The sequence below is a fragment of the Leucoraja erinacea genome, chromosome 1 (genome assembly GCF_028641065.1).
Source record: "Leucoraja erinacea ecotype New England chromosome 1, Leri_hhj_1, whole genome shotgun sequence".
Lineage (NCBI taxonomy): Eukaryota > Metazoa > Chordata > Chondrichthyes > Rajiformes > Rajidae > Leucoraja > Leucoraja erinaceus.
This window is the reverse complement of record NC_073377.1, coordinates 157,523,917-157,546,883: the sequence shown is the minus strand read 5'-3', so window position 1 is coordinate 157,546,883 and position 22,967 is coordinate 157,523,917. Positions and strand designations below refer to the sequence as shown.

Sequence of the window (22,967 nt, the reverse complement as noted above, 5' to 3'; positions counted from 1 at the left end):
TAATGTGTAAATTGAAGTGATTCCACCATCCAAATTAATCTCTTAACAGAGAAAGTTTAACAGGTAGAAGTTGCAAGTTACACATTTCTGAGCATAATGCTCACAGTATTTGGCAGATTATCAGTTTGATTTATACAAGGCAAGGTTAATTTATTCTGTCATAAATCGGACGGACACTTTACCATGTAACAGTTACTTAACATTTTACATGGACAGAAGAATAAATCTTACTGTTAAAACATTTTACAAGAATAGCGATGAAGCTACCATTGCAATTCACACTCAGACTTTTCCAAGTTACAGCATTGAGGAAGAAATCCAAAAATACAATTTTTACGTATGTTTGAGTGGAACTAAGTATTGCAACAATTGTGATGCATGATTCTACACAGGTTTGAAATATTGTGGTGAGGGTGTACTTAACAATATTAATCTTGAATTGGCAAGTCCAAAGTAGTAACCATAATTTTCTTTTCATGTACTTGAAAAAACAGAAGTACAAATATAACTAGTTTTCAGCTGGAGAGGTTGGATCTGCAATATTTTTCCAAAAAATACAGGAAATAAATCTATTAGATTTATTTACCGTACCTTCTGCTGCAACCCAAGTAATGTTAATGAATTAATCAGCACAGTAGAATTATACTGCTTGCTCACAGTTTGACTTCACAAACTGCACAGTATGGATTTATAGTTATTGTTTTAGAATAAATCTTATCTTTACCATGATGTGTAATGTAACAAATCAGAGATATTGTACATTGGACAATCTATACCCAGGATAGGCAGAATTCATTTCAAAATGTAAAAATCGAATGCCTTGTAATATTTTTGTAGCTAAAGGTGCTTCCTAGTTCAGCATCCAACAGAATGCTTGCATCATGTGGGTGTAAACGCCCACTATTAGTCCCTCTACCCTACCCTCCCAATGAACAATGATGTCCAAGTCTGTAAAGCTCTCTCACATTATATAGCACTAAGCTTCCTACTGGCTAGTATAAAAGGTAAAAGAAAAGGAAAGGGTTTTCATCCAAGCCTGTCATACTCCATAATATTTGGAATACCAGGACATCTTGCTATGTTAAATGCTTTATAAATACCAGCAGTTGGTGCTTTTCATCCCTCTTTCTCCCCCCCCCCCACCTCTCCAAAAGGATGAATATCACGAAGTAAGAGAGTACTGAATGGCTAAAGTGGAGCAAAAACAAAAATAGTAACTGCCTCACAATACATGAAAGACTCAGGAAATGAAAAATAAAACCAGAACTTACATTTATAAAGTGCACTTCATATACTCAGGAAGTTCCAAAATGATTTACAGCCCAAAGAATGATTTTGGAAAGTACAGTCCGTTATGTAGGCAAAAAACAATAATTACAAACAGTTTATGCACAAGTTTATCCGTCAACTATCATCATTGATAACCGTAACAAACATTGAACAGGTCTGGTTTCTCTCCATTGTGCCTTGAAATAATTATTCTCGGTAAATAAATAGAAGTGAAGAGAAAATCATAAACCGTAGTAAATTCCAGTAAATAACCATTGAAATTAAAAAAATGCTTTAGAGAAATTTAAGGTTGAATGGCCATGCCAGTAGGTTATTCTGACTGCTACTCAGCTTTGATTTGCAGCCCTATAGGTCACTGCACGTCAAATGCTTATCCAGGTACTTTTTTAATTTAGACACCAACCCCAGCCCCCGCAACTAACTAACTATTCGAGCATTCACTTTCAACCTCCCTTTTCTCTCCCTCACTCTCATCTACCCATCTCCTCAACCTGCAGCCTCTAATTATTAACCATTCTGTTAAGGGAAATAGATCAACTCCACGTAAGCCTTTGACAATATTAAATGTCCCATCAGTGTACAATTCCAAGGATGCCACTTTAAATTCACTAATGCCACTTCATCACTAAACTTTAACCACTGGCAACATCTGTGCACCCCACCTATCACTATCGTTCCTCCTGTGACCAAAACCGTATACAGCTCCAAATTAGATTTTACAGAGCTAGCATGTTCTCCACGCCTGTCAATGAAGGGAAATATCTTGTCTGTTGCCATATCTAGCTGTCCAGTGATCTTCAGGGATCTGTCACCATCTAGTCCTTGTGTTGCTCTAGATTTTCAATACAGAACTATTTATGGAAATGTTTTTTTGTCCCTAAAGTATGCTCAATTTGATCTCCCAAATAAAGCCAAAGCAAACAAGTTAAAATACCCAGGTTGCATCATGGTACCATTTCCAAAATACATCAGCCAATTTTGACTGCAACAATAGTTGTTAATTAGTCATTTGGATGTGATGGATTTTGCAATGGTTTGGACAACATTTTGCAATTTCTTCCATTAAAAATCACCATAGACATCTTCTACAGTATTGTTGAAGTTATTTCATGTACGTTTTATAGTACAAAGTTCTGTGCATTTATCATAGTTTGTTTTAATATACAGCATTAGATTTCTATATACCATTTTTAGTGTTGAACTCATCCATAGGAGAACCTGAAGTGAAGGTGTGGCCTCAATGCAAACTCGAGGTCAAAGTTTAAGAGACAACGTCTCAATCTAGATTAGGAGTTTTATGATGAATTACTGGGCACAGGAGTTAAGGCATCTTCATTTTCCTTCTCTGTTGGTAAATCATCAACATCATGGGGTGCAAGAGCTGCATGTGTTCGTCCAAACCCTTGATAATATCCCATTGGAGAAGGCGGGAGAGATGAGGCGTCAGAATTTTGGTCCTGGCTCGCTGAAGAGAGAAGACTGGTATGTTCATTGTGTTCCTCTTCGGCAGTAACATTAGTTTTCCTCGGTTGACCTAATACGGTCCTTCCTGTAAAATGTAAACATTTAGAAACAGATGAAAGGGTTGACCATCATTCAGTAAGATCCATAAATTATCTTTACTTTATTTCTTTAACTATATTATCCATCATTCACTGAATTGAGCTGTAATTTAAGAGTATTTACCTTGCAGTTACCACCAAATATGAGTGATACAAGTTTCCATCCGGTAAAATGGACTTGTATTGATTGACTAGGACTTTGTGCCACCATAGACAATTATTGCATAATTAAATATTCCACAAATATTTTTATTAAGAAAAGGGGCTCATGTATTTGGAGACGATGCATTACAGAATATTTGTGTTATCTATTAGGTAGATCTTAGGGATGTCAACATTGTCAAACAGACCACCTGGACATCTGAAGAAGGGAGTCGACCCGAAACGTCACCTATTCCTTCGCTTCATAGATGCTGCCTCACCGCTGAGTTTCTCCAGCATTTTTGTCTACCTGGATATTTGGTAACCTGTTCACATCAAAGGATTTACATTCCATATGGTGTCAGTGAAGTGGTGAAAGGCCACTTGCTCAGAATCTCACTTGGAATAAAGTTAGACTGAAAGGGTGCAGGGTGGTTGAAACAAGCTGCCAGAGGAAGCCATTGACGCCGGGACGATCCCAAAATTGAAGAAACAATTAGACAGGTACATGGATAGGACAGGTTTAGAGGGATATGGACCAAGTGCGGGCAGGTGGAACGTGCAGCTGGGACACATTGACCGTATGTGACTCTAAACCGTATGGGCTGAGACACTAAATGAGGGCCCCTCACAGTTATAAAGTTCATCACAGCTGTACCATAATTCACTATGACTTAAACTAAAACGTAATTTGCACTTTGGAAGCCCGCCATTCAATATGATCATGACAACTCAAATCCCGCAGTCCATACCCTCTGATCCCCTTGCCACCCCACACTAACTCACTCTTAAAAAAATGATAAACCCTCTGTGGCATCAGTACACCAGCTCTGCTAAAAATAATCATCTCAAGATCCTTAGGTGATCCCTTGTCCTGAATATAACCAAACAATCATTACCATCAGTGTCCAACCCCTTAAGAATTTTGTAAGTTTCTATAAGATCCCCTCTCATTTCAAAATTCTAGAGACCAGTCTATCCAGTCTTTCTTCATTGCACAGTCCTGACATCCCAGGAATCAGTCCTGAACCGTCTCTGCACTCCCTCTATGGCAATAATATCCTTCCTCAGATTACCATCAGTGTTATGTGTTATGCATTTATACACAGCTGTTTATTGCAAACATCTTGCCAGCTACAAAATGATTACTTGTATCCTTTGGAATTACTCTGAAGATCTTGAGAAACAGCTGGCATGATTATGACATAACGCATCTCAAAGTTCATTTTTCACTGATCAATCTTAAATTTCCCAACACAATTTTCCTTGCTGCGTGCGGAAATCAAACTTTTCACAGGGTTCCAGCAGCCACAAAAGCTGTCATTTTCATACTACTGGTTTAAAAACCAGTTTTTGAACCAAAAGTACAAGAGCGAAAAATATTTTCAACGCAGAACAAATAATGGAGAAATAAGGCCATCTTGTGGCAGATGGGCGAACAGCAATGATGTGGCATTTTACCTTAGGTTTCATTAAAGATGAAAATAGGACAAGTAACGGAATCGGTTGCTCTTGAAGGCAATCATTCAAAGGCATATCTATTGTCCAAAATGCACCACAAATTGAATGGAAATCTCAAGTACTTCGAAGAATGCGAAACCCAGACCGTAGTGAGGTATCAACAACTCTATAAACAATTCCCAAACATTCGAGGAAATGGGAATTGTGCCAAAGTCCACGAGGCTTGCAAATAATCTTAAGTATAAATCAGTCAATCTTGTCTTGGCTGCAAGTTAACTTCAAGTGTTAAAAAGGAAAATTATAAAACACATTAAGGCAATTGACCAAATCAGCAATAGCAAGTGTGGATTTGCCTCTTTACAACAGAAGCATTCAATTATGCAGTCCAACACAAACAGTCCTCACCCTGTACTATTAATGCATCCTTTTCAGAAATTCATAATTGAATGATCTGTACCCTTCAAATTCTAGAGCAGAGACCAGATGCAATTTTCATTCATTTTCCCCGACTTAAAAACAATTAAATAATAGAAAATTGGATTGCAAAAGAAAAATTATCCATATAGTTACTTCTGAAGAATGGGTCTGGGATATACCGAGTCCTGTCCAAAACTAGACCAAGTCAAACTAGGCGAGCTCAGGTCAACAGGGCACACGTTAAATTATGCTTTGTTGCAAGTCATTTTGTTTGTAAAATTTGGTAGATACTGCCCTTCTATCTTTCAGTTCCCATACAGAACCACACATTTCTGGTGTTGGAATGTACTATATACAGTACGGTATTATTTTTTATAAAATACTACGGAAACAATGCAAAATTGTCACGAGGGTCACTGTGGAACTGATTCAAAATAATACTCAAGAACTGACATCTTTGTGCTATCTAGGTACGTTGAAATCTTTCCACTTTGTATTAAAAAAGGGTTAATGAACAAACTTAAACATGCAAATGAACTTAGCCACCCCTTCCTTACCAACATGTCGCACTTGTTCTGATATGTCCGCTCTGATGTCAGAGATATCCCACATGGCAAGAAATGAATCCAAGCAGGAGCCTTCCTCAGCTTCCTGTATGTAGGGCTTATAGGAAAAGCTGTAGTGATGACCAATCGCAGCAAAGAACATTTCAATACTAATTATAAAGTCCTGAGGAAAACAGAAAAAAAGTTGATCAAACCGCTTTGTTTCAGGTTAAATATTTCTTCATTCTAATCGGATCCCATACTACATCGAAATAAAGCATGAGAGTTGAAGAATGGCTGGAGACTCATGTCGATCATTAATATTAGTGTGGCCACGTTTTGCAGATGGATATATCAAACTGCAGTCCTGGGCATGCAACACTACATTTCATTTTATGTTGAGGTTTTAACAGTTGCTGGTGGTGCAAATATGGGGCTGGTTATATGGCTGGATAAGGTTCCATTCAGTGAATTTTGATGTACCGCTTGTCCCTAAGCAACAATTGTACAGAAGATCTCAATCAGGCAAAGTTCTGCGATTAATGTTACTCAGGGCTTGTTAAAAAAAAGAGATGGTAAATTCCATTGGATGTTTACTTGATCCATCTATCCAATTCATTTGGCAAAATGCTTCATTGCCAGAACTATCAAATTGCTTGGATGGTGGCAAGCAGGGCCTTGTTGTCAGATCCCTTATGCACAGATAGTCTCAAAAACTTCACCCATGACCGTCATAGATATCCATCTCCTTTGAGGCAAATGGGATCCTTGCAGACTTGTTATATTGGGATTCAAAATTATAGTGTAGAATTAGGCCATTCAGCCCATCAAGTCTAATCCACCATTCAATCATGGCCAATCTATCTTTCCACCTCAACCTTCTCCCCATAATCCCTGACATCCATACTAATCAAGAACCTATCAATCTCAGCCTTTAAAATATCCATTGACGACCTCCACAGCCTTCTATGCCAATGAATTCCACAGATTCACCGCCCTCTGACTAAATCATTTCTTCCTCATCTCCTTTCTAAAGATGTGTTCTTTTATTCTGGGGCTACAGCCACTGGGCCTAGACGCTCTCACTAGTGGAAACATCCTATCCACATCCACTCAATCCTGGCCTTTCAATGAGATCCCCCCTGTGAATTGGCCACAAAACAAAAGTTAGTGGTGGTGGTGGTGTGTTTTTCTTACTGGAGGTCTGTGACCAGTGATGTTTCTCTGTTGTTTGTGATGTTAAATTATTTTGATGGGCTGATTAGCAACTTTACAGCTGATGGAGTTGTGGATAGCGAGGAAGATTGTCTAAGCATTCAGCAGGATATGGACCAGATGGAAATGTGGGCAGAGAATTGGTAGATGGATTTCAATCTAGACAAATGTGAGGCGTTACATTTAGGGCAGTCAAATGTAAAAGGAAAGTATACAGTAAATGGCAGGACGCTTAACAGCAATGATGTACAGAAGGATCTTGGGGTGAAAGTCCATAGCTTCCTGAAAGTGACAACAGAAGAAGATATACGGTGGTAAAGAGGACATACCGCATGCTTGCCTTCATCAATCAGGTCACTGAGTATAAAGTTGTAAAGTCATATTGCTGATTTATAAATCTTTGTTTAATTGACATTTGGAATATTTCATGCAGTAGTGGTTGCTGCAGCACATAAAGCATGAGGAGGCTGTGTGGAGAGTGCAGCAGAGGTGCACCAGGATGTCACCTGGATTAGAGAGCTTCACTATATGGAGAGCTTCATTTGATGGAATTGTTTTCTCTGGAGTGTCAGAGGTTGAGGGGAAATGTGATAGACCTAGAGGACATTGCTTTAAGGTGAGAGGGAGAAAGTTTAAAGAAGAGTACCAAGTCAAGTTTCTTTTAAACAGAAAGTAAGAGGTGCCAGGAAACCATTGCCAGGGGATGTGATGGAAACATGAAAGCACCATTTTGCCTGACATGTAAAGGGGCAGGCAATGGAAGAACACTGAACATGTGCAGGCAAATGGGCAGTTAAAATTGGCATCATGGTTGACAAAGCCAACACAGGCTGACAGGTCTGATCCTGTGCTGCACAGGATCTAGAATATGCATTGGCATATCCTGTACTGTTCTATGATCAAAAATATGCATTGGCAAGATGATCTTCAAAAAAGGTCCAGTTGTCTTTTAAGACTTTTCCCCCAAGCAGCTGCTTAACGCAGATAGAGGATTTTCCCGAAACTGCAGGGACAAACACCAATTGCTGCTGGAATATTATCAACCTCATTGAAGGATTCTTCTTGATCTTCCTAGATCTTTAGTGAAAGAGCAATCAAGACGCAGTATAGCAGACTGGCACATAGCAAAGTCTGGAACAACGTGCTAAAGGACACTGAATCGTGGCACAGTCACCAGAGGGGTCAGTGGGAAAAGGAGACAGCAAATTGCACACTGAATAGCTGAACCCATGCTCCAACTGCTGGAACGATCTGGTCATGGAAATTATAATATACCACGCTGATCACAATGAAAAAAAATCTTGTAACTAAATAGAACATTGTCCTCGAGTCACAGAGTGATACAGTGTGGAAACAGGCCCTTCAGCCCAACTTACCCACACCGGCCAAAAATGTCCCAGTTACACTAGTCCCACTTGCCTGTGCTTGGTCCATATCCCTCCAAACCTGTCCCATCCATGTACCTGTCTAACTTTCTTAAACAATGGGATAGTCCCAGCCTCAACTACCTTCTCTGGCAACTTGTTTCATACACCCACCACCCTTTGTGTGAAAGAGTAACCCCTGGGATTCCTATTAAATCTTTTCCCCTTCACCATGAACCTGTGTCCTCTGGTCCTTGATTCCGCTACTCTGGGCAAGAGACTGTGCATCTACCCGATCGATTCCTCTCATGATTTTGTATACCTCTATAAGATGCCCCCTGATACTCCCCCCTACTCTGGGCAAGTCGTAAATCTTTTCTGACCCTTTCAAGCACAATCTGTTTCCTATAACCCCCAGAATCGGTCTCACACCATACTCCTCCCAACTTCTATATACTCTGATGATGAAGGCCAAAATGTCTTGTAAAGTACTAGTGGCCTTTTCCCCAGCATGGTGACAGAATAGTCACTGACAGAATTCACTGAAGACAAGGACAAATTCAAAGTTCCTATGGCTGAGGAGATTTGGCCCATATCCTTCCAACCCTCCCTATCCTTACATCTATCCGAATGGCTTTTGAATGTCATAATTGGATCTGTTTCTGCAGCTTCTGCTGGCAACTCATTCCAGATATGGACGACCCTCTGAGTGAAAAAAAATGGCCAGAGGTCCCTCAAATCTCTCCTTCTCACATTAAGCCGAGGTCCTGTAATTTATGAAATCCTTTTTCCGGAAGACTGTATTCGGTTTATCCATGCCCCTCATGATGGCCACGGGACTTCCTGTGCTTTCTGTCAATTATTTTTACCCTTCCAAGTGGTCACCCCACTACTTTCTGACTGCATCTTAGATGTGACCACCTCTCGAAAACTCTTCTGTGACACTCAGTCTCCTGGATATTTGTGAGTGAAACCAGCTCCAGTTCCAATTCTTTCAAAACATTAGGATGCAGATAACTAGGCTGCGGGTGTTTATCAATTTTCAGTCCCGTTAATTTCTTCAATGCTAATTTTCCTTTATTAATGCTAATTTATTTTAACAACTTCATTCACTTTAAACCAATTATTTGCCACAATTTCCAGGTGGTTTTTAGTGCCTTTGCTGAAGACACACTTGGTAAATTTCTCAGCCATTTCCTTATTTCCCTATTTAATTTCCCCACATTAACCTGAGTTAAGGCCCTGTCCCACTTTCCCGTGTTACTCATGAACTCTCCCGAGTTTTCCCCTTGATTCGAACTTGGGGAATTACGGTAATAGCCGGTCCTAGGTACTTGGGGCTATTTTTTTTTAAACTCGTGGACATTTCTCAACGTTGAAAAAAAGTCCCGACTTATCTGATGCCCCGAGTTCCTACGGCTGGCATTACGAGCCGCTACAAAACATCTACGGACTCCATCGGGCTCGCTACCGACATTACCCGACATTCCCCGAGTTCGAATCAAGAGGAAAACTCGGGAGAGTTTGTGAGTAACTCAGGAAAGTGGGTCAGAGCCTTTAGCCTTTTTTTTGACAAATGTGTAGAAACTATTCCCAGACTGTTATTTTGTTCTTCGCTGGATTGCTTTTGGATTCTAATATTCCTTTCCTGATCAAAATATCTGGATCCTCCATTGCAGAGTACTGATTTTTTTCTAAATCTCAGACTTATTGCACTTTTAGCAAGATTCGTTTTTTCCTTTGAACTATTATTTCAAATCTTGTTAACCACAAATGGACAACGTTTCCTTTAGCTGTTCCATTTTACTAATGGATATGCATTTGTAGTAAATTATATACTAATTGCCTATTTACTTTCAAACCCTTTAATGTTAGGTTTAATGTTTCCACTAGTAGGACCAGAGGTCATAGCCTCAGAATTAAAGGGCACTCTTTTAGAAAGGTGGTGAGGAGGAACTTCTTTAGTCAGAGGGCAGTTAATCTGTGGAACTCACTGCGCAAGTCAGTGGATATTTTTGAGGTAGAGATAGACAAATTCTCCTACAGCTTGTGAATATGGTTCTCAGGATTGTAGCACAACAGTTCCACAGACCATGTTAATGTCTGCAATGGGATAGAGGTGAATCAGACAGTATCCTAGATTATGGAAGAACAGTTCAGAGTGGCATTTTTTCATGACTGTCATTGATGCATGTGTGGCTCTCATTTTATTTGCACTGAGCTGTGGTGGTTAAAGAATGGAATGGGGCGCGCACCCACGTGCCGAATGGCCTAAATGTACTCCTATAACTTACAAATGTAGCAATCTACCAAAGACACCAATTTAAAAATAATTTACTTTGTTTTCAAAAACTTATTTTCACCTCATGCTAATCATTCAGTCTTTACATAAAATTCTACATCATTACACTTATTCTTCTCTTTGGCACCCTTAATCCTTCCTCGACAGTGTTAGCTCTAAAATTACCTCTTGCTAGTTGACCATCCTTGCAATGAGTATAGATTCTTTAAGGGACTCTGCTTTATAGGTTGCTGCAGAATTGCAACGACTAAAATTACCTGGAGACCGGTAGCCACAGCTTCCACGCTTTCCCAGTCCCATGTACGTTTGTCAGATATCACTCCAACTTTCACAAGTAAAGCAATAAAGGCAGCTTGCCTAAAAAAGATTGAAAAATATATACATATGTTTTAAACAATTTCACCATCTGGGTACTATTCTTTCCATAAAAGTATTCAACCAATTTATTTTAGTAAATCCAACATTGCATGAATTATTGTACTTTTTAAATCAAGGAACAAAAGTTTTGGTCTCAGGAGAGAAAAAATAAGATAGATATATAGATATAAAATATATATTTCAAACTTACCAGAAGGATACAAAGACAACTAGTTTCACACAGAGAAACTTGCCCACCGGCTGGATGGGGTTCAATTCACTTCGCAGCACTTTATAAAATAGCACAAGACAATACATGGCAAACTGGAAAATAAAGCAAGACGCATTCGCAATTACACTAAACAACAGCATTTATGCAGTGCCTTTAACATAATTGATTGCGCATACGGGTTTGAATGAATCAGAAATGTTCATTTGAATAGCTGCTTCTTTGGGCCGTGGCTGGGCCTGGGTCAGCACCACGGAGGCTCCCGGAGAGGATCCGGCTGCATTAGTGCAGAGGTCGGTGCAGCAGCCGATGTGGGCACTGACCGACGGATGAGGATGGGCACGTGGAATGAGGACAGTGAGGAACAAAGGAGGACCCGGCGTGGGGGGAACCGCCATGAGGGAGGGGGAAGAGCCACGGGGACCTGGTGTGAGGGTAGAAGAACAATGGGCAATGTGGACCAAGCATGGGGGGACCAGCAAGCCGTGAAGAACAATGGACAACCTGGCGTGGGGGACACCACCATGAGTGAGGGGGGGGGGGGGGGGGAACAAAAAGGGGATCTGGTGTGGGGAGGGATGTGTAACTTTGTAAGCACCCTTTATGGGAGACTACGAGCAAAGAATTTTATCCGTTTATTTATTCATGTGTCTTGCAGTCAATGCCTATTATGTTCTGTTGCGCTGAAGCAAAGCAAGAATTTCATTGTCCTATCTGGGACACATGCAATAAACTCTCTTGAACTCTTGAATTTCACTGTGACTTGTCACATGTGTCAATAAAGTATTCTATTCTATTGTAAAATGTAACAAAAAAAATGCCTCGTTTGACAGAGGGTATTGAAAAGAAAATCTTACAATTAAGACCAACACTAAAGAGAAAATGCCTCCAAAACTTTGACTCAAGTGTAACAAACTAAGCAGATAAAAAGCACATTTAAAAAAAAAGAGATGTGCATGGTAAGACTTACGAGCTGTGAAACATTGTTAATTATAACCAGGTACGACCAAGCGTTTTTGAAGCTGAAGTTCCCCTCATCATAAACACCAACGAGCTCACAGATTCTGTGGAAAGAAATTAAAGTTACCAGACCATGAACAAGACACTACTTGATAGCATACTTGCCTACCTCCATCATTATCTGGCGTTTTCTTGAATAATTAATAGAATCTGCTGCATCTGTCCTAATTCTCAGCTTTTGAATATTAATTTTTTATTTTTTTTTAATATTTTATTTTATTAGAAGTAAGCACAGTCATATGGCACCAAAGTGCCTAATATATATTTTCATAATACATTTTATGTACAACTTCTTTTTTTTTGTTACATTGAAAAAAGATGAGAATAAGAAAAAGAAGTTAGATAGTAAAGGATAGAAAAATGTGAAATATATAGTGTGTGAAGAAAGAAAACGAGTAAATGAAGAAAGTTGAGAGAGAAAATAGTGAAAAGAAAAGGAGATCATTATTTATAGTCTTGACCAACCCTCGTCCAGTCCTGAAACAGTTATTTTTTACAATTGTGTTGCACCATATGATTCCAAAAAAACGACGAATGGAGACCAACTCGTTATGAATTGGTCTGATTTATCCATTAGGAGGAATCGCATTTCCTCAAGATGAGCGGTGTCCAACATACTTGCAATCCACATTTTAAGCGTTGGTATTGATGTACCCTTCCAAAATTTAAGTATTAATTTTTTTGCTATTATTAAACCATAATTAAGGAATAGATTTTGAGATGCGTTCAATTTATTCCCATCTTCCATTACACCAAATATAATCATTTCAGTATTAGGTTCCATTCTTGTCTTGAATAATTTTGTAAGTATTTCAAAAATATCATTCCAAAATCTATAAAGTTTTATGCAGGAAACTAAGGAGTGTGTTATAGTTGCCTTTTGGGCTAGACATTTATCACAAGTGGCGGATATATTTGGATAAAATTTGTTCAATCTTGTTTTTGAATAATATAATCTATGTACAATTTTAAATTGTATTAGATTATGTCTTACATTAATTGAACATTTGTGAATATATATCAGGTATTTTTTCCCATTTAACCTTTGTAATTTTTATCATTAATTCCCGTTCCCACTCTTCTCTAAGTACCTCTGTCGATGGTAGGTCTATATTTAGAATACTATTATATAAATAGGATATTAATTTTTGTGAGTCAGCTTCAATATTCATTGCTTCTTCCAATAAGTCTTGAATATTAATTTAAACAAAATGAATAACATACCAGATCATGCCAGCTTTGGCCAGTAATTAGGATCAGGACCATCAACCTCCATTTAAAATTCAAATAAATCCCAGATTTTTGCTCATATTTTCTACACTCCTCCAAAATCTGGTGTAATTTAACAAATTTTGAGATTAGAAACATTGAAACATAGAAATTAGGTGCAGGAGTAGGCCATTCGGCCCTTCGAGCCTGCACCGCCATTCAATATGATCATGGCTGATCATCCAACTCAGTATCCCGTACCTGCCTTCTCTCCATACCCTCTGATCCCCTTAGCCACAAGGGCCACATCTAACTCCCTCTTAAATATAGCCAATGAACTAGCCTCAACTACCCTCTGTGGCAGAGAGTTCCAGAGATTCACCACTCTCTGTGTGAAAAAAGTTTTTCTCATCTCGGTTTTAAAGGATTTCCCCCTTATCTTTAAGCTGTGACCCCTTGTCCTGGACTTCCCCAACATCGGGAACAATCTTCCTGCATCTAGCCTGTCCAACCCATTAAGAATTTTGTAAGTTTCTATAAGATCCCCTCTCAATTGTATTGTGGATTCTGACAATCTAGACACAGTGGGCATGGTTTTACCTTCATGACAAGAAGAAAAATGCAGCAGTTGCCACCAGCAACTACACATGGTTTTTTTTTAATTCTATCAATTGGGAGAGACAATGGAAGACCCTCACATGTGGCAGCCCACAGAAAATGTTGCATTTGTTTCATGATGGCATGCAAGCCTTAATTCTAACCAACTTGTCCTCAACCATTCTCAAACAAGGCTGTGTTGCTATAATACCTTTGACAATCTTTGTCAGCTCACTGCTACACCTCATCTCCAGTAGTAGAGCTAATCTTCCCAACTATGGGATACTGTTTAACCTATAGTGAGTATATTCCAGAACCTTAGTCGCACAAAATCTCAGACGCCCAGTTGCAGATGACACGTGAAGTTGTGCAAGTTTGGAGGCAAAGCTCCAAGCCATTGTCAACCCATTCACTGACACATGAAGGGGGGGGGCTCACACACAACATCCTGAAGACCAAGATCCTCTACAGCCTACCCCCAATGCATCCTAATAATATAGATTCACAGCATGAACTTGAAAAACATGAATCACTTCTCATATCTATCTAGTGGTGAAGGAGAAATATGACATTTGCCACTTATTTTAATGTGCTAGCATAGCCTTGGGTCTATTGAGGAAAAGGTTATTTGAAGATAAAGTTCAAGTTTGTCATATGTACAAGTACGGTGAGGTACAATGTAAAACCTTGATGGCAGCAGCATCACAGGCATAATCGGACAAACACACAAAAACAAATCATACATAAATCACGCATACAATTCTGAAGAAATAGGACTGTGCAAAAATAAGACATTTGTGTAAAAATAGTATTAGAAAAAATACTTTGGCCTGACACAAAACTCAGTCAACCAACAACAAGTGATTCCCTACCCTCTAAAAAATTCTCAAAATTCACTGAAGCACATGGAAACCAACAACAGTGTATTCTCCAAGGCCAACATCAAAACCCTCACTGCCCTGCCACAATGGACTGGGAAGGATATTTGCCTGTCTGACACTAGATTCCCTGAACAGACATTGAAAGTTTGATATTCATTGGGACATGTAAACAAATTAAAAGAATACAAAACTAATTCAAATAAAGGTAGTATATACAAATGGAGAAACAAGAGTGGTATTTAAAGTGCATGTTTGGGGTTTGATATAAACAAAGAAAGAAATAGCGGTAAGGATATTTTCATCCATTATGTCAAAGCATTACTTACAATGCAATTATTGTTGTAAATGGTCTGACAACCGTATACTGCAGAACTCCAAGCTTGCACCTAAACAGCAACACCCTATCAAGGAAAGCACATGCAAAACATTCATCAGAATATGCATTAATTAGGAACACTATACAGAAAGCTATGAATATGGCAAGCAATAGATAAACACGTTTTTGAGGCGGCACAGCAGTGCAAATTATATATCTGGAGGCTCAAAGCTCTAATAAAAGTTCAACCCTGACCCCCCCGTGTCATAGTTCTGGAGCTTGCACGTTTTCCACAACCAGGTGGATTTCACTAATGTTCTCTGATTTCCGCCAACATCCTAAAAACAAATAGATTTGCACCCTAAGTGGCTGCTGTAAATTACCCCTAATGTGTGAGTGGAATAATTGATGGAGATTTGTGGAGAATAAAGTGGGTAGTATACAGAAGGTTAGTGTCAATAGATGCTTAACCAGACTTGGGGGGCTGAAGGGTTTCTGTCCATGCTGTACAATTCCCAAAACATCTATTGTTCTACAGTGACATGACAGAAAATGGATGCATTGACGAGATCATCGGTTTTTAAGACATTGGTTGATGGACAAATATTGGTTTAAACACCAATTATAACTTCCCTGATCCTCTTCACAATAATGATGCAAGATCTTCAATATTCACTTCATTGAGCAGATTAACACCTCATGCAAAATGCAACATCAACAGTGAACTCGTCTCTTGATGATAGAGCAGAGAATCAGCCTAAACTTTTCTACTCGAGTTTCTGCAGTCGGACTTAACACATGCCTGGTACAAAACAATTAAAATGCAATACAGAGGCAACGTTACGTTCTCCACATGTGCTGCATTTTCAGATTATAATAAATGTCACCAAAATAAAATAATCTATCAAACTGGAATCTGCAGCACTGTAAAATGTAACAGTACAATATAACATGGTATAATTCAAATTAAAGCAAACAAATGATTTATTTTTTAAGAAGGAACTGCAGATGCTGGAAAATCAAAGGTAGACAAAAATGCTGGAGAAACTCAGCGGGTGCAGCAGCATCTATGGAGCGAAGGAAATAGGCACCGTTTCTGCCCGAATCGTTGCCTATTTCCTTCACTCCAGAGATACTGCTACACCCGCTGAGTTTCTCCAGCATTTTTGTCTACCTAATGATTTATTTGAATGGTTTTGTTTTTATTAAATATATGCATGGAAAGTAGTCAATATGCAGTCTGTTTTACTTTTAATTAAAAATCTGCTAGCAATTAATTAAAAATTTCTAGCAATTAAAAAAAAAATTCCACAGAAAACATCAGAGATGCACAAACAGTTGAAGTAGAGTTACTTACTCTCCCATATGCCAAGATGGACAACAGCAGAGAGGAGGCAGATGTTTTTGTTGATCCTTAACTTCAAGTAGCATCACCAGGTTTGGGTACTGATAGGTCAAGTAGTTCAGTAGGAAGATCATGAAATTATAGATGACATATGCTTCATAGCATTCCCGACATGTATCCACATATATAGCAATGTGAGGATATTTCAGGGCTAACCACTGGTTAAGAAGAAAATGACTGCATGTAAAAATAATGGGACATTACCACAGTACACACACCGGAATGGCCAAACATTTAATTGGCACTTTGGATTCTTTTCATCTTTTAAGCACCTACAGTGCCCTCCATAATGTTTGGGACAAAGACCCATCATTTATTTATTTGCCTCTGTACTCCACAATTTGAGATTTGTAATAGAAAAAAAAAATCACGTGGTTAAAGTGCACATTGTCAGATTTTAATAAAGGCCATTTCTCTACATTTTGGTTTCACCATGTGGAAATTACAGCAGTGCTTATACATAGTCCCCCCCATTTGATGAGTCTTTGTCCCAAACATTGTGGAGGACACTGTATAAATGTCCCAAGCAAATATTTAGAATTTGTTATACTTCTATAATGCCAAATTCTAATCTCTTGATAGACACACAAATATCTGACGGTTCCAAGATTTTGTTGCAAGATAAAACACAACTGCACTATTGACCTTAATCAATTCCCTTTTGAAACAGTGATCCAAAATACATTATCTTTAAGTTCCCTTAAAAGTGATATCTTAATATTTTTTTTTTAATAGAAAATGGAACTTGAAAATTAACTTAAAGATAGAAGAATTTATTACAATCACCAAATAAGCATTTGGAAGTTAATGTTGGATTATACTCCAAAAACAAATAGCTATCATCTCAGGGCCTTAAAAATAGTGGCTGCAGAGACAGTGAATGCATCAGTAACGATCTTCCAAAGTAGATTCGAGAAGGGTTCCAATGTATGGAAAACTACAAATGTAATGCCCTATTCAAGAACGCACGTATATAGTTAAGTTACGCAAATAGGCGTCACTGGGGAAAATGCTGGAATCAAATATTAAACGGGCTGTCCCACTTGGGCGACCTAATTGGCGAGTTTAGAAGAGTTTAGGAGTTTGAAAAAATGGCATGTGAAGACCTCCTTCGACTATGTAGAAGACTTCCTTCGACCATGTTGAAGACTAGCTTCGACTAGCTACGACTAACTTCGGGAAAATTGGACACCGAATAGTGCAGAGTGACGATGATCTCCTTCGACTATGATGAAGACTATCTATGACTACCTTCGACTAACATGCCGACCTACTACGACTAAACCTACGAGTAAAAAAAGTATCGATTTTTTTCCATGGTGATCTTCTTTTACTCACGGGCATTTTTCAACACGTTGAAAAATACGCCGTGACCTAGATGAGGCCTCAAGTGCATGGGGACTACTCTCGAGCATGAAGAAGAGTTACAAGGACCTCCTATGACCTCGTGTCGACCATGCTGCGAGTACGAGTCGAGTGCAAACTCGCTAGAACACGCGGATTAGGTCGCCCAAGTGGGACAGCCCCTTAAGGGAGTATAATAGTGCTTAGAAAATCAAATCACAAACGACAAAGTCATAGTGGTTCTATGAAAGGGAAATAATGTCTGACCAATTTATTAGAGTTCATTTAAATAATTACAAGCAGAGTGAATAAAGGGGAAACAGCAGATGTAATGCGTTACGATTTCCAAAAGACATCAATAATGCATCTCATAAAAGGTTACTGTTCAAAAAGATTCATGACATTAGGAGTAATGTAGTGGCATGGATAAAGGGTTAGTTAACAGAAAACAGATGTGGATAAATGGCTGATTTTTGCATTGACTAGTGGAGTGCCATAGAGATTAGCACTGAGGCATTATCAATAAATAACAACCAAGTGCATTTCAGCTAAAGTTCCCGCCAAAACAAAAAAAATTAGGAAAGCAAATTATGAGGAAGATAGAGTTTGCAAAGTGTGCAAAATAAGCAGACACAAATTTGACAGATGGACCATGATGCGAGAAAAGAAAAACAAGATTATTCTTTTGCCGAGAGGCAACAGAAATAATTAAATGGATAGACAGTAGAGTGCTGCACAGAGGCATCTGTGTCCTTATACACAATGTAAAGTTAGGAAACCAAATGAAATTGCAAAGACGATGGTATGTAAATGTATCGGTGCTTTGACTGTTATTTGAGGCAATGGGGATATCTCATCCAGAAAAATGGTCTGGTTTTGGCCTCGTTATTCATATACTTGCATCGGAGTTAATTCAGTGAAAGTGCAATTGTTTGATTTGTGGGATCATGCCGTCGCATGAAGAAAACTTGCACGTTGAATTATGAAAGATAATCTGGATTAATGAAACAGAATTCTGAGAGGGTTTAACAGTGCCAATGTGGTTATTTCCTATCCTGGAGGAAATCATGTACGAGGGCATAATTCTGGAATAATGTAATTATTTTCTCAAAGAGCTATGAAGAATGAACAGCAGAGCAAGTCTGAGAGGCCTCTTGGCCCATTCTGGTTCCATTTTTTATGTTAAACTTGTAGAATTAATTTGGGAAGTCAATTTGTGGTGGACAATTGCTTTGAAATACTGCCAAGTGTTAATATTGTTTTTTGTGTAGGGAAACATCAAAAATAAAAATCAAAGAGAGACGTTTTACTAAAATCTTGCTCCAGTTGATTGCTATTAATGACAATCCAAAGGAAGAGATATTTTAAGAAGCAAGTACATACCATGGTTTGGCCTAAATAGCAAAGGCACCACAACAAACATGCTCTAGGACAATGGTTTTCAAAGTTTTTCGGGTAACCCACTACTACTCATGCAATCCAATAAAAACTAGCTTTCTAAATACTCTATTACTGCAATCAACCCATTGATTAGAGCCAAAGTGACTGTAATAGAATCATACAGCGCAGATGTAGGCCCTTCAGCCCAACTCATGCATGCTAAACAAAGTGCCCCATCTAAGGTAGTACCATTCCCCACATTTGGCATGTCCCTATGAACCTTTCCCAGCCATGTAACTGTCCAAATGACTTTTTTCAAAATATTTCCTTTGAACCGACTGGAAGTTATAATAAATGATCAGTTTTAACATCACAATGTGAAGCAGTGTAAATATAGACCACTCTCAATAGAGCACTAGCAGAGTTTTTTCTGCGCAGGTTAAATTCAACATTCCAAGATTCACCAGTGGGCGGTGAGTGGTTGGGCTAGAGAAAATTAGAGGAATGGGTCAGAATAGGATTGGCATTGTCAAGTCCTGAGCTGACAGTGGTATAGATGAGAGGTTCAGAAACATGAAGATCAAGATAGGTATTTATAAAGTGGAACTATGGAGTAGAAAGATTACATTATATTTTTAGAATTAAAGATTGTGACCATTTCGATTCAACACAAGCATTTGCTGGGGATAGAATTTATATTGGAGTTGCAAGTCAATAGACAATAACTTCATTCTAGCTGGAGAAAATGCCATAACCACGCTCAGACATGCAATCTAACATGAAAACAGAAAACGCTGGAAAATCTGATAACGTGACAGTGAAGAAGCAGTTAAGAGATGACAGTGGCACAAGAACATCCATATCTATCTGCACAACTGTCCTGAGGCACAAAGGGATGATGTGGTCATTTGCATTAATGCCTGCACAGAAATTGAGAATGGGTATGGTTGAAATCTGATCGTAAAGACTTAAATATGGAGTTAATAGAAAGATGGCCATAGATTCAAGAGATTACAACACATTCAAGATTTTAGAGAAACGTGTGAAATTTGTAGTGAGGCTGCAGTTTGCCAGGAAATAGCTTTTGACGCTGGATTTCTTGAGAGAGGAGGTATGACAAACAAGTTACAAGTTATTTTATGGCTGCTTATGGCGTCGGTGCCAGACCCAGCGAATGAGTTGCAGTAGTTTCTGATTAAAAGTTATTTCCTTCTGCTTTTTTAAAGATTACTCTTGGCCCTGATAGTCCATTTCACTACCAACTCAATGGATGGACAGATTTTATTTGAACAGACACATATAAACACTGCAAAAAGAACTATGCTTAATTGCCTAAACATAGCTCAAATTTAGAGCCAGTTTAACTTCTGGTTTAAATTGGAAAAAAATACAAATTGCATATGCAAAGATTTATCTAATGCAAACCATGCAAGGCAATTTGGCCATTTTTTAAATAAAATAATGAGTTAGATTGTAAAACGTGAAGATCTTAGTTGGAAATCAATAAAGAATCCATGTTCAATAGATTCCTTAAATTATTTTTCATTGGTTGTATTAATTGGAATGAGGCACAAATGCCTTCATAGTCCTTAATTAAAGACAAACCCCTCAGCAAACAATAATTATTAGAAGTGCCTACAGTACAAACTAGACCTTGAAACAAGCACCCAAAACTTCATGATGCAAAAATTCAAAATTACTTACGCTGTCTAAACTATAAATAGGTACCATCCACAGGATCCTGCAGAGGGACAGAAAATTACAATGTATTTAAAATGTACCAATATCTTGGCCATGCAATGAAGTAAGTAAAACCAAAATTATAGTGTACCTTATTATTGGTTTCTGTAATTCCGGTTGAGTATAATGCACTAAATGTTGCAAAATGCCCCAGAGTGATATTGGAATAGTCATAAACACAAAAATGCCTGCAATGAACCATGCTTTGTTGTGAGTTCCAACCTTGATTTAAAAGTAGGAAAACATTACTGGAAACAAATAGATAGCATGGTCACGAATAAGCATTTTTTAAATGAAACAGTAATTTAACTGGAGAAAAATTTCAAACTTTAACTATCTAAATCTAGATAACAACTTTGGTTTTGGATGCCATGTATGAAATGAAAATACTTTGTGTTACAATTATTTTTGACATACAGACATTATATTCTATCTTAACTTCATACGCCTAGGTTTATAATGGATCCACCTTAAAAATGATTCCCAACCTTACAATGGGATATGGTATTTTCAACATGGAAGCATCACCCTTGGTCTTCATCACTCTCTAAACCTCTCAACCAGGTTCAATCTTTGAATAGCAAAGCAAAGAAACCTTTTAAGCTTTTTGATGGCGACATTACCTATTTGAGATTCCCCAAATTAGTGAGTTAAGGCACGGTGAGCACTTTCAAGTACTCCATTTGAACATTCCCTTCATCCAGAAGGCTACGTTCCCTTTATTATTTGCTTCTCCCTCTTACCATCTCTCAATCAAATAACTTGTACCCAATTTTTTCACACCTTGATCATTTTCCACAATGAGAACACGTTGCCCAATTACAAAGCATCCTATTCATGAGCCTCCAACTGCATTTGTAAATTTTGATCACTTCCACCAGATCTGTCACTAGTGCTGAAGATCCATTGTCCCACTACATCCAACTTGAAGCACATTTGTACAAAATATGACCCTTTTCAATTTCAAAGGAACACCTTAAGCCTGTTAAGCTGTTACAATAATTTTGACTGTCAGTACATACAATTAAACATTTCACCCCTCTTTACTCCTTATCCAACACCCTTTTCTTTATTTTCTTCTCTCGTCTTTGTCCATCCATCTTCCAATCAAACCCCCTTCAAATATATCAACCTATCAGTTGCCACTGTCCTGCCCCAATCTTTTTTCCAGTTATCCTCTACTACAAGTAGTCACATATCCCCATCCTCCAGGCATGTTGTCTGACCCGCCGAGTTATTTCAGCACTTTTTATTTTACTGACAATTAAACACTCTTGACTTTAAAGCAGAAATACCTTACAATGAAATTGAATGAGACCATTAGAATACCTGAGATTTCTGCAGCTCCCAGATACAGAGGGGAATAACAACCAAAAGACCCACAATGTACATGAATACAGCCAAGGGCCGGATCCACTTTCTCCAGTTCCTAAAGGTGCAGGCCATGGCTCCAGGTTACAGGTATACCTTTTTCGTGCGGTAGGATAAGTATTTAATTCTTTAAACCCGCCCCATTGCACATTCGGTCTGAGTATTAAAGTCCCTTAGTTTGCTAAGACACAGCCTGCCCCTCTGACCTGTTCCAGGCCACACTCATTTTGATCAACCCATCAGCAGTGGTCAACTTGCACGCAGTTCCCCCTCTGCACTGCACTATAGTGGACGCCTAGCCACCTGTCCCCAACACCTCACTCCACGGGGTACCCTGCCCACCCACCTTGCTCCAGGACTTTGACCACCGCCCTCACTCCAGGGGACACTGCCCTCTCTACAGGGGACTCTGCCCACCCCCTCTACAACAAGGGACGCCCTTTACTCTGGAGCCTGGGCGGTTTTCCTCGCAGCCAGCTGCTGCTGTAGGACAAATCTACGCAGCGCCGACGCTGGAGGACCCGGGTCTGCCGCCTGGAGGCCCAGGCGCTGAAACTGTCCGGTCGTGCCTGAGCTAGGGACGCTGAGCGCTGCGGCCCCGGCCCGGGAGGGAGGGGAGGGAGGGAGGCAAGGAGGGCGGGCGGGCGGGCGAACGCTGTCGCCGGGCAGGGTGGGGCGGGGCCCCGCTGGGGGGTGGGCGGGGATCGAAGGCCGCTCCTCCGCGCCGTCACGACACACGGACCGCTCTGTGTGGTCAGAGCCGCCGTCAATCACCCGGGGGGCGGGCCTGTAATGCGCACGTAGACAGTCATCAGTGATGT

The 22,967-nt window shown here is 39.2% G+C and overlaps 1 protein-coding gene across 1 annotated transcript; it reads right to left on the bottom strand.

Annotated features, from left to right (window-relative positions):
• Positions 1-559: 559 nt before the first annotated feature.
• tmem184c (transmembrane protein 184C) lies at positions 560-22,756 on the bottom strand. Its single transcript, XM_055646517.1, has 10 exons — positions 22,105-22,756; positions 20,867-20,997; positions 20,740-20,776; positions 16,264-16,469; positions 14,917-14,991; positions 11,854-11,947; positions 10,866-10,978; positions 10,555-10,654; positions 5,429-5,600; positions 560-2,839 (listed from the first exon to the last, which is right to left on the bottom strand). Exons 1-10 carry the CDS (start codon positions 22,219-22,221, stop codon positions 2,586-2,588), a joined length of 1,299 nt encoding a protein of 432 aa, XP_055502492.1. The 5' UTR covers positions 22,222-22,756; the 3' UTR covers positions 560-2,585.
• Between the last annotated feature and the right edge of the window lie 211 nt (positions 22,757-22,967).

Coding starts and splice junctions, on each gene's coding strand:
- tmem184c (XM_055646517.1), bottom strand. CDS start 22,221: ATGGCCTGCACCTTTAGGAACTGGAGAAAGTGGATCCGGCCCTTGGCT. Junction 20,998..22,104: donor GGGAGCTGCAGAAATCTCAG/GTATTCTAATGG, acceptor TTTTAAATCAAG/GTTGGAACTCACAACAAAGC. Junction 16,470..20,739: donor CTATTTATAGTTTAGACAGC/GTAAGTAATTTT, acceptor CTTCTTAACCAG/TGGTTAGCCCTGAAATATCC.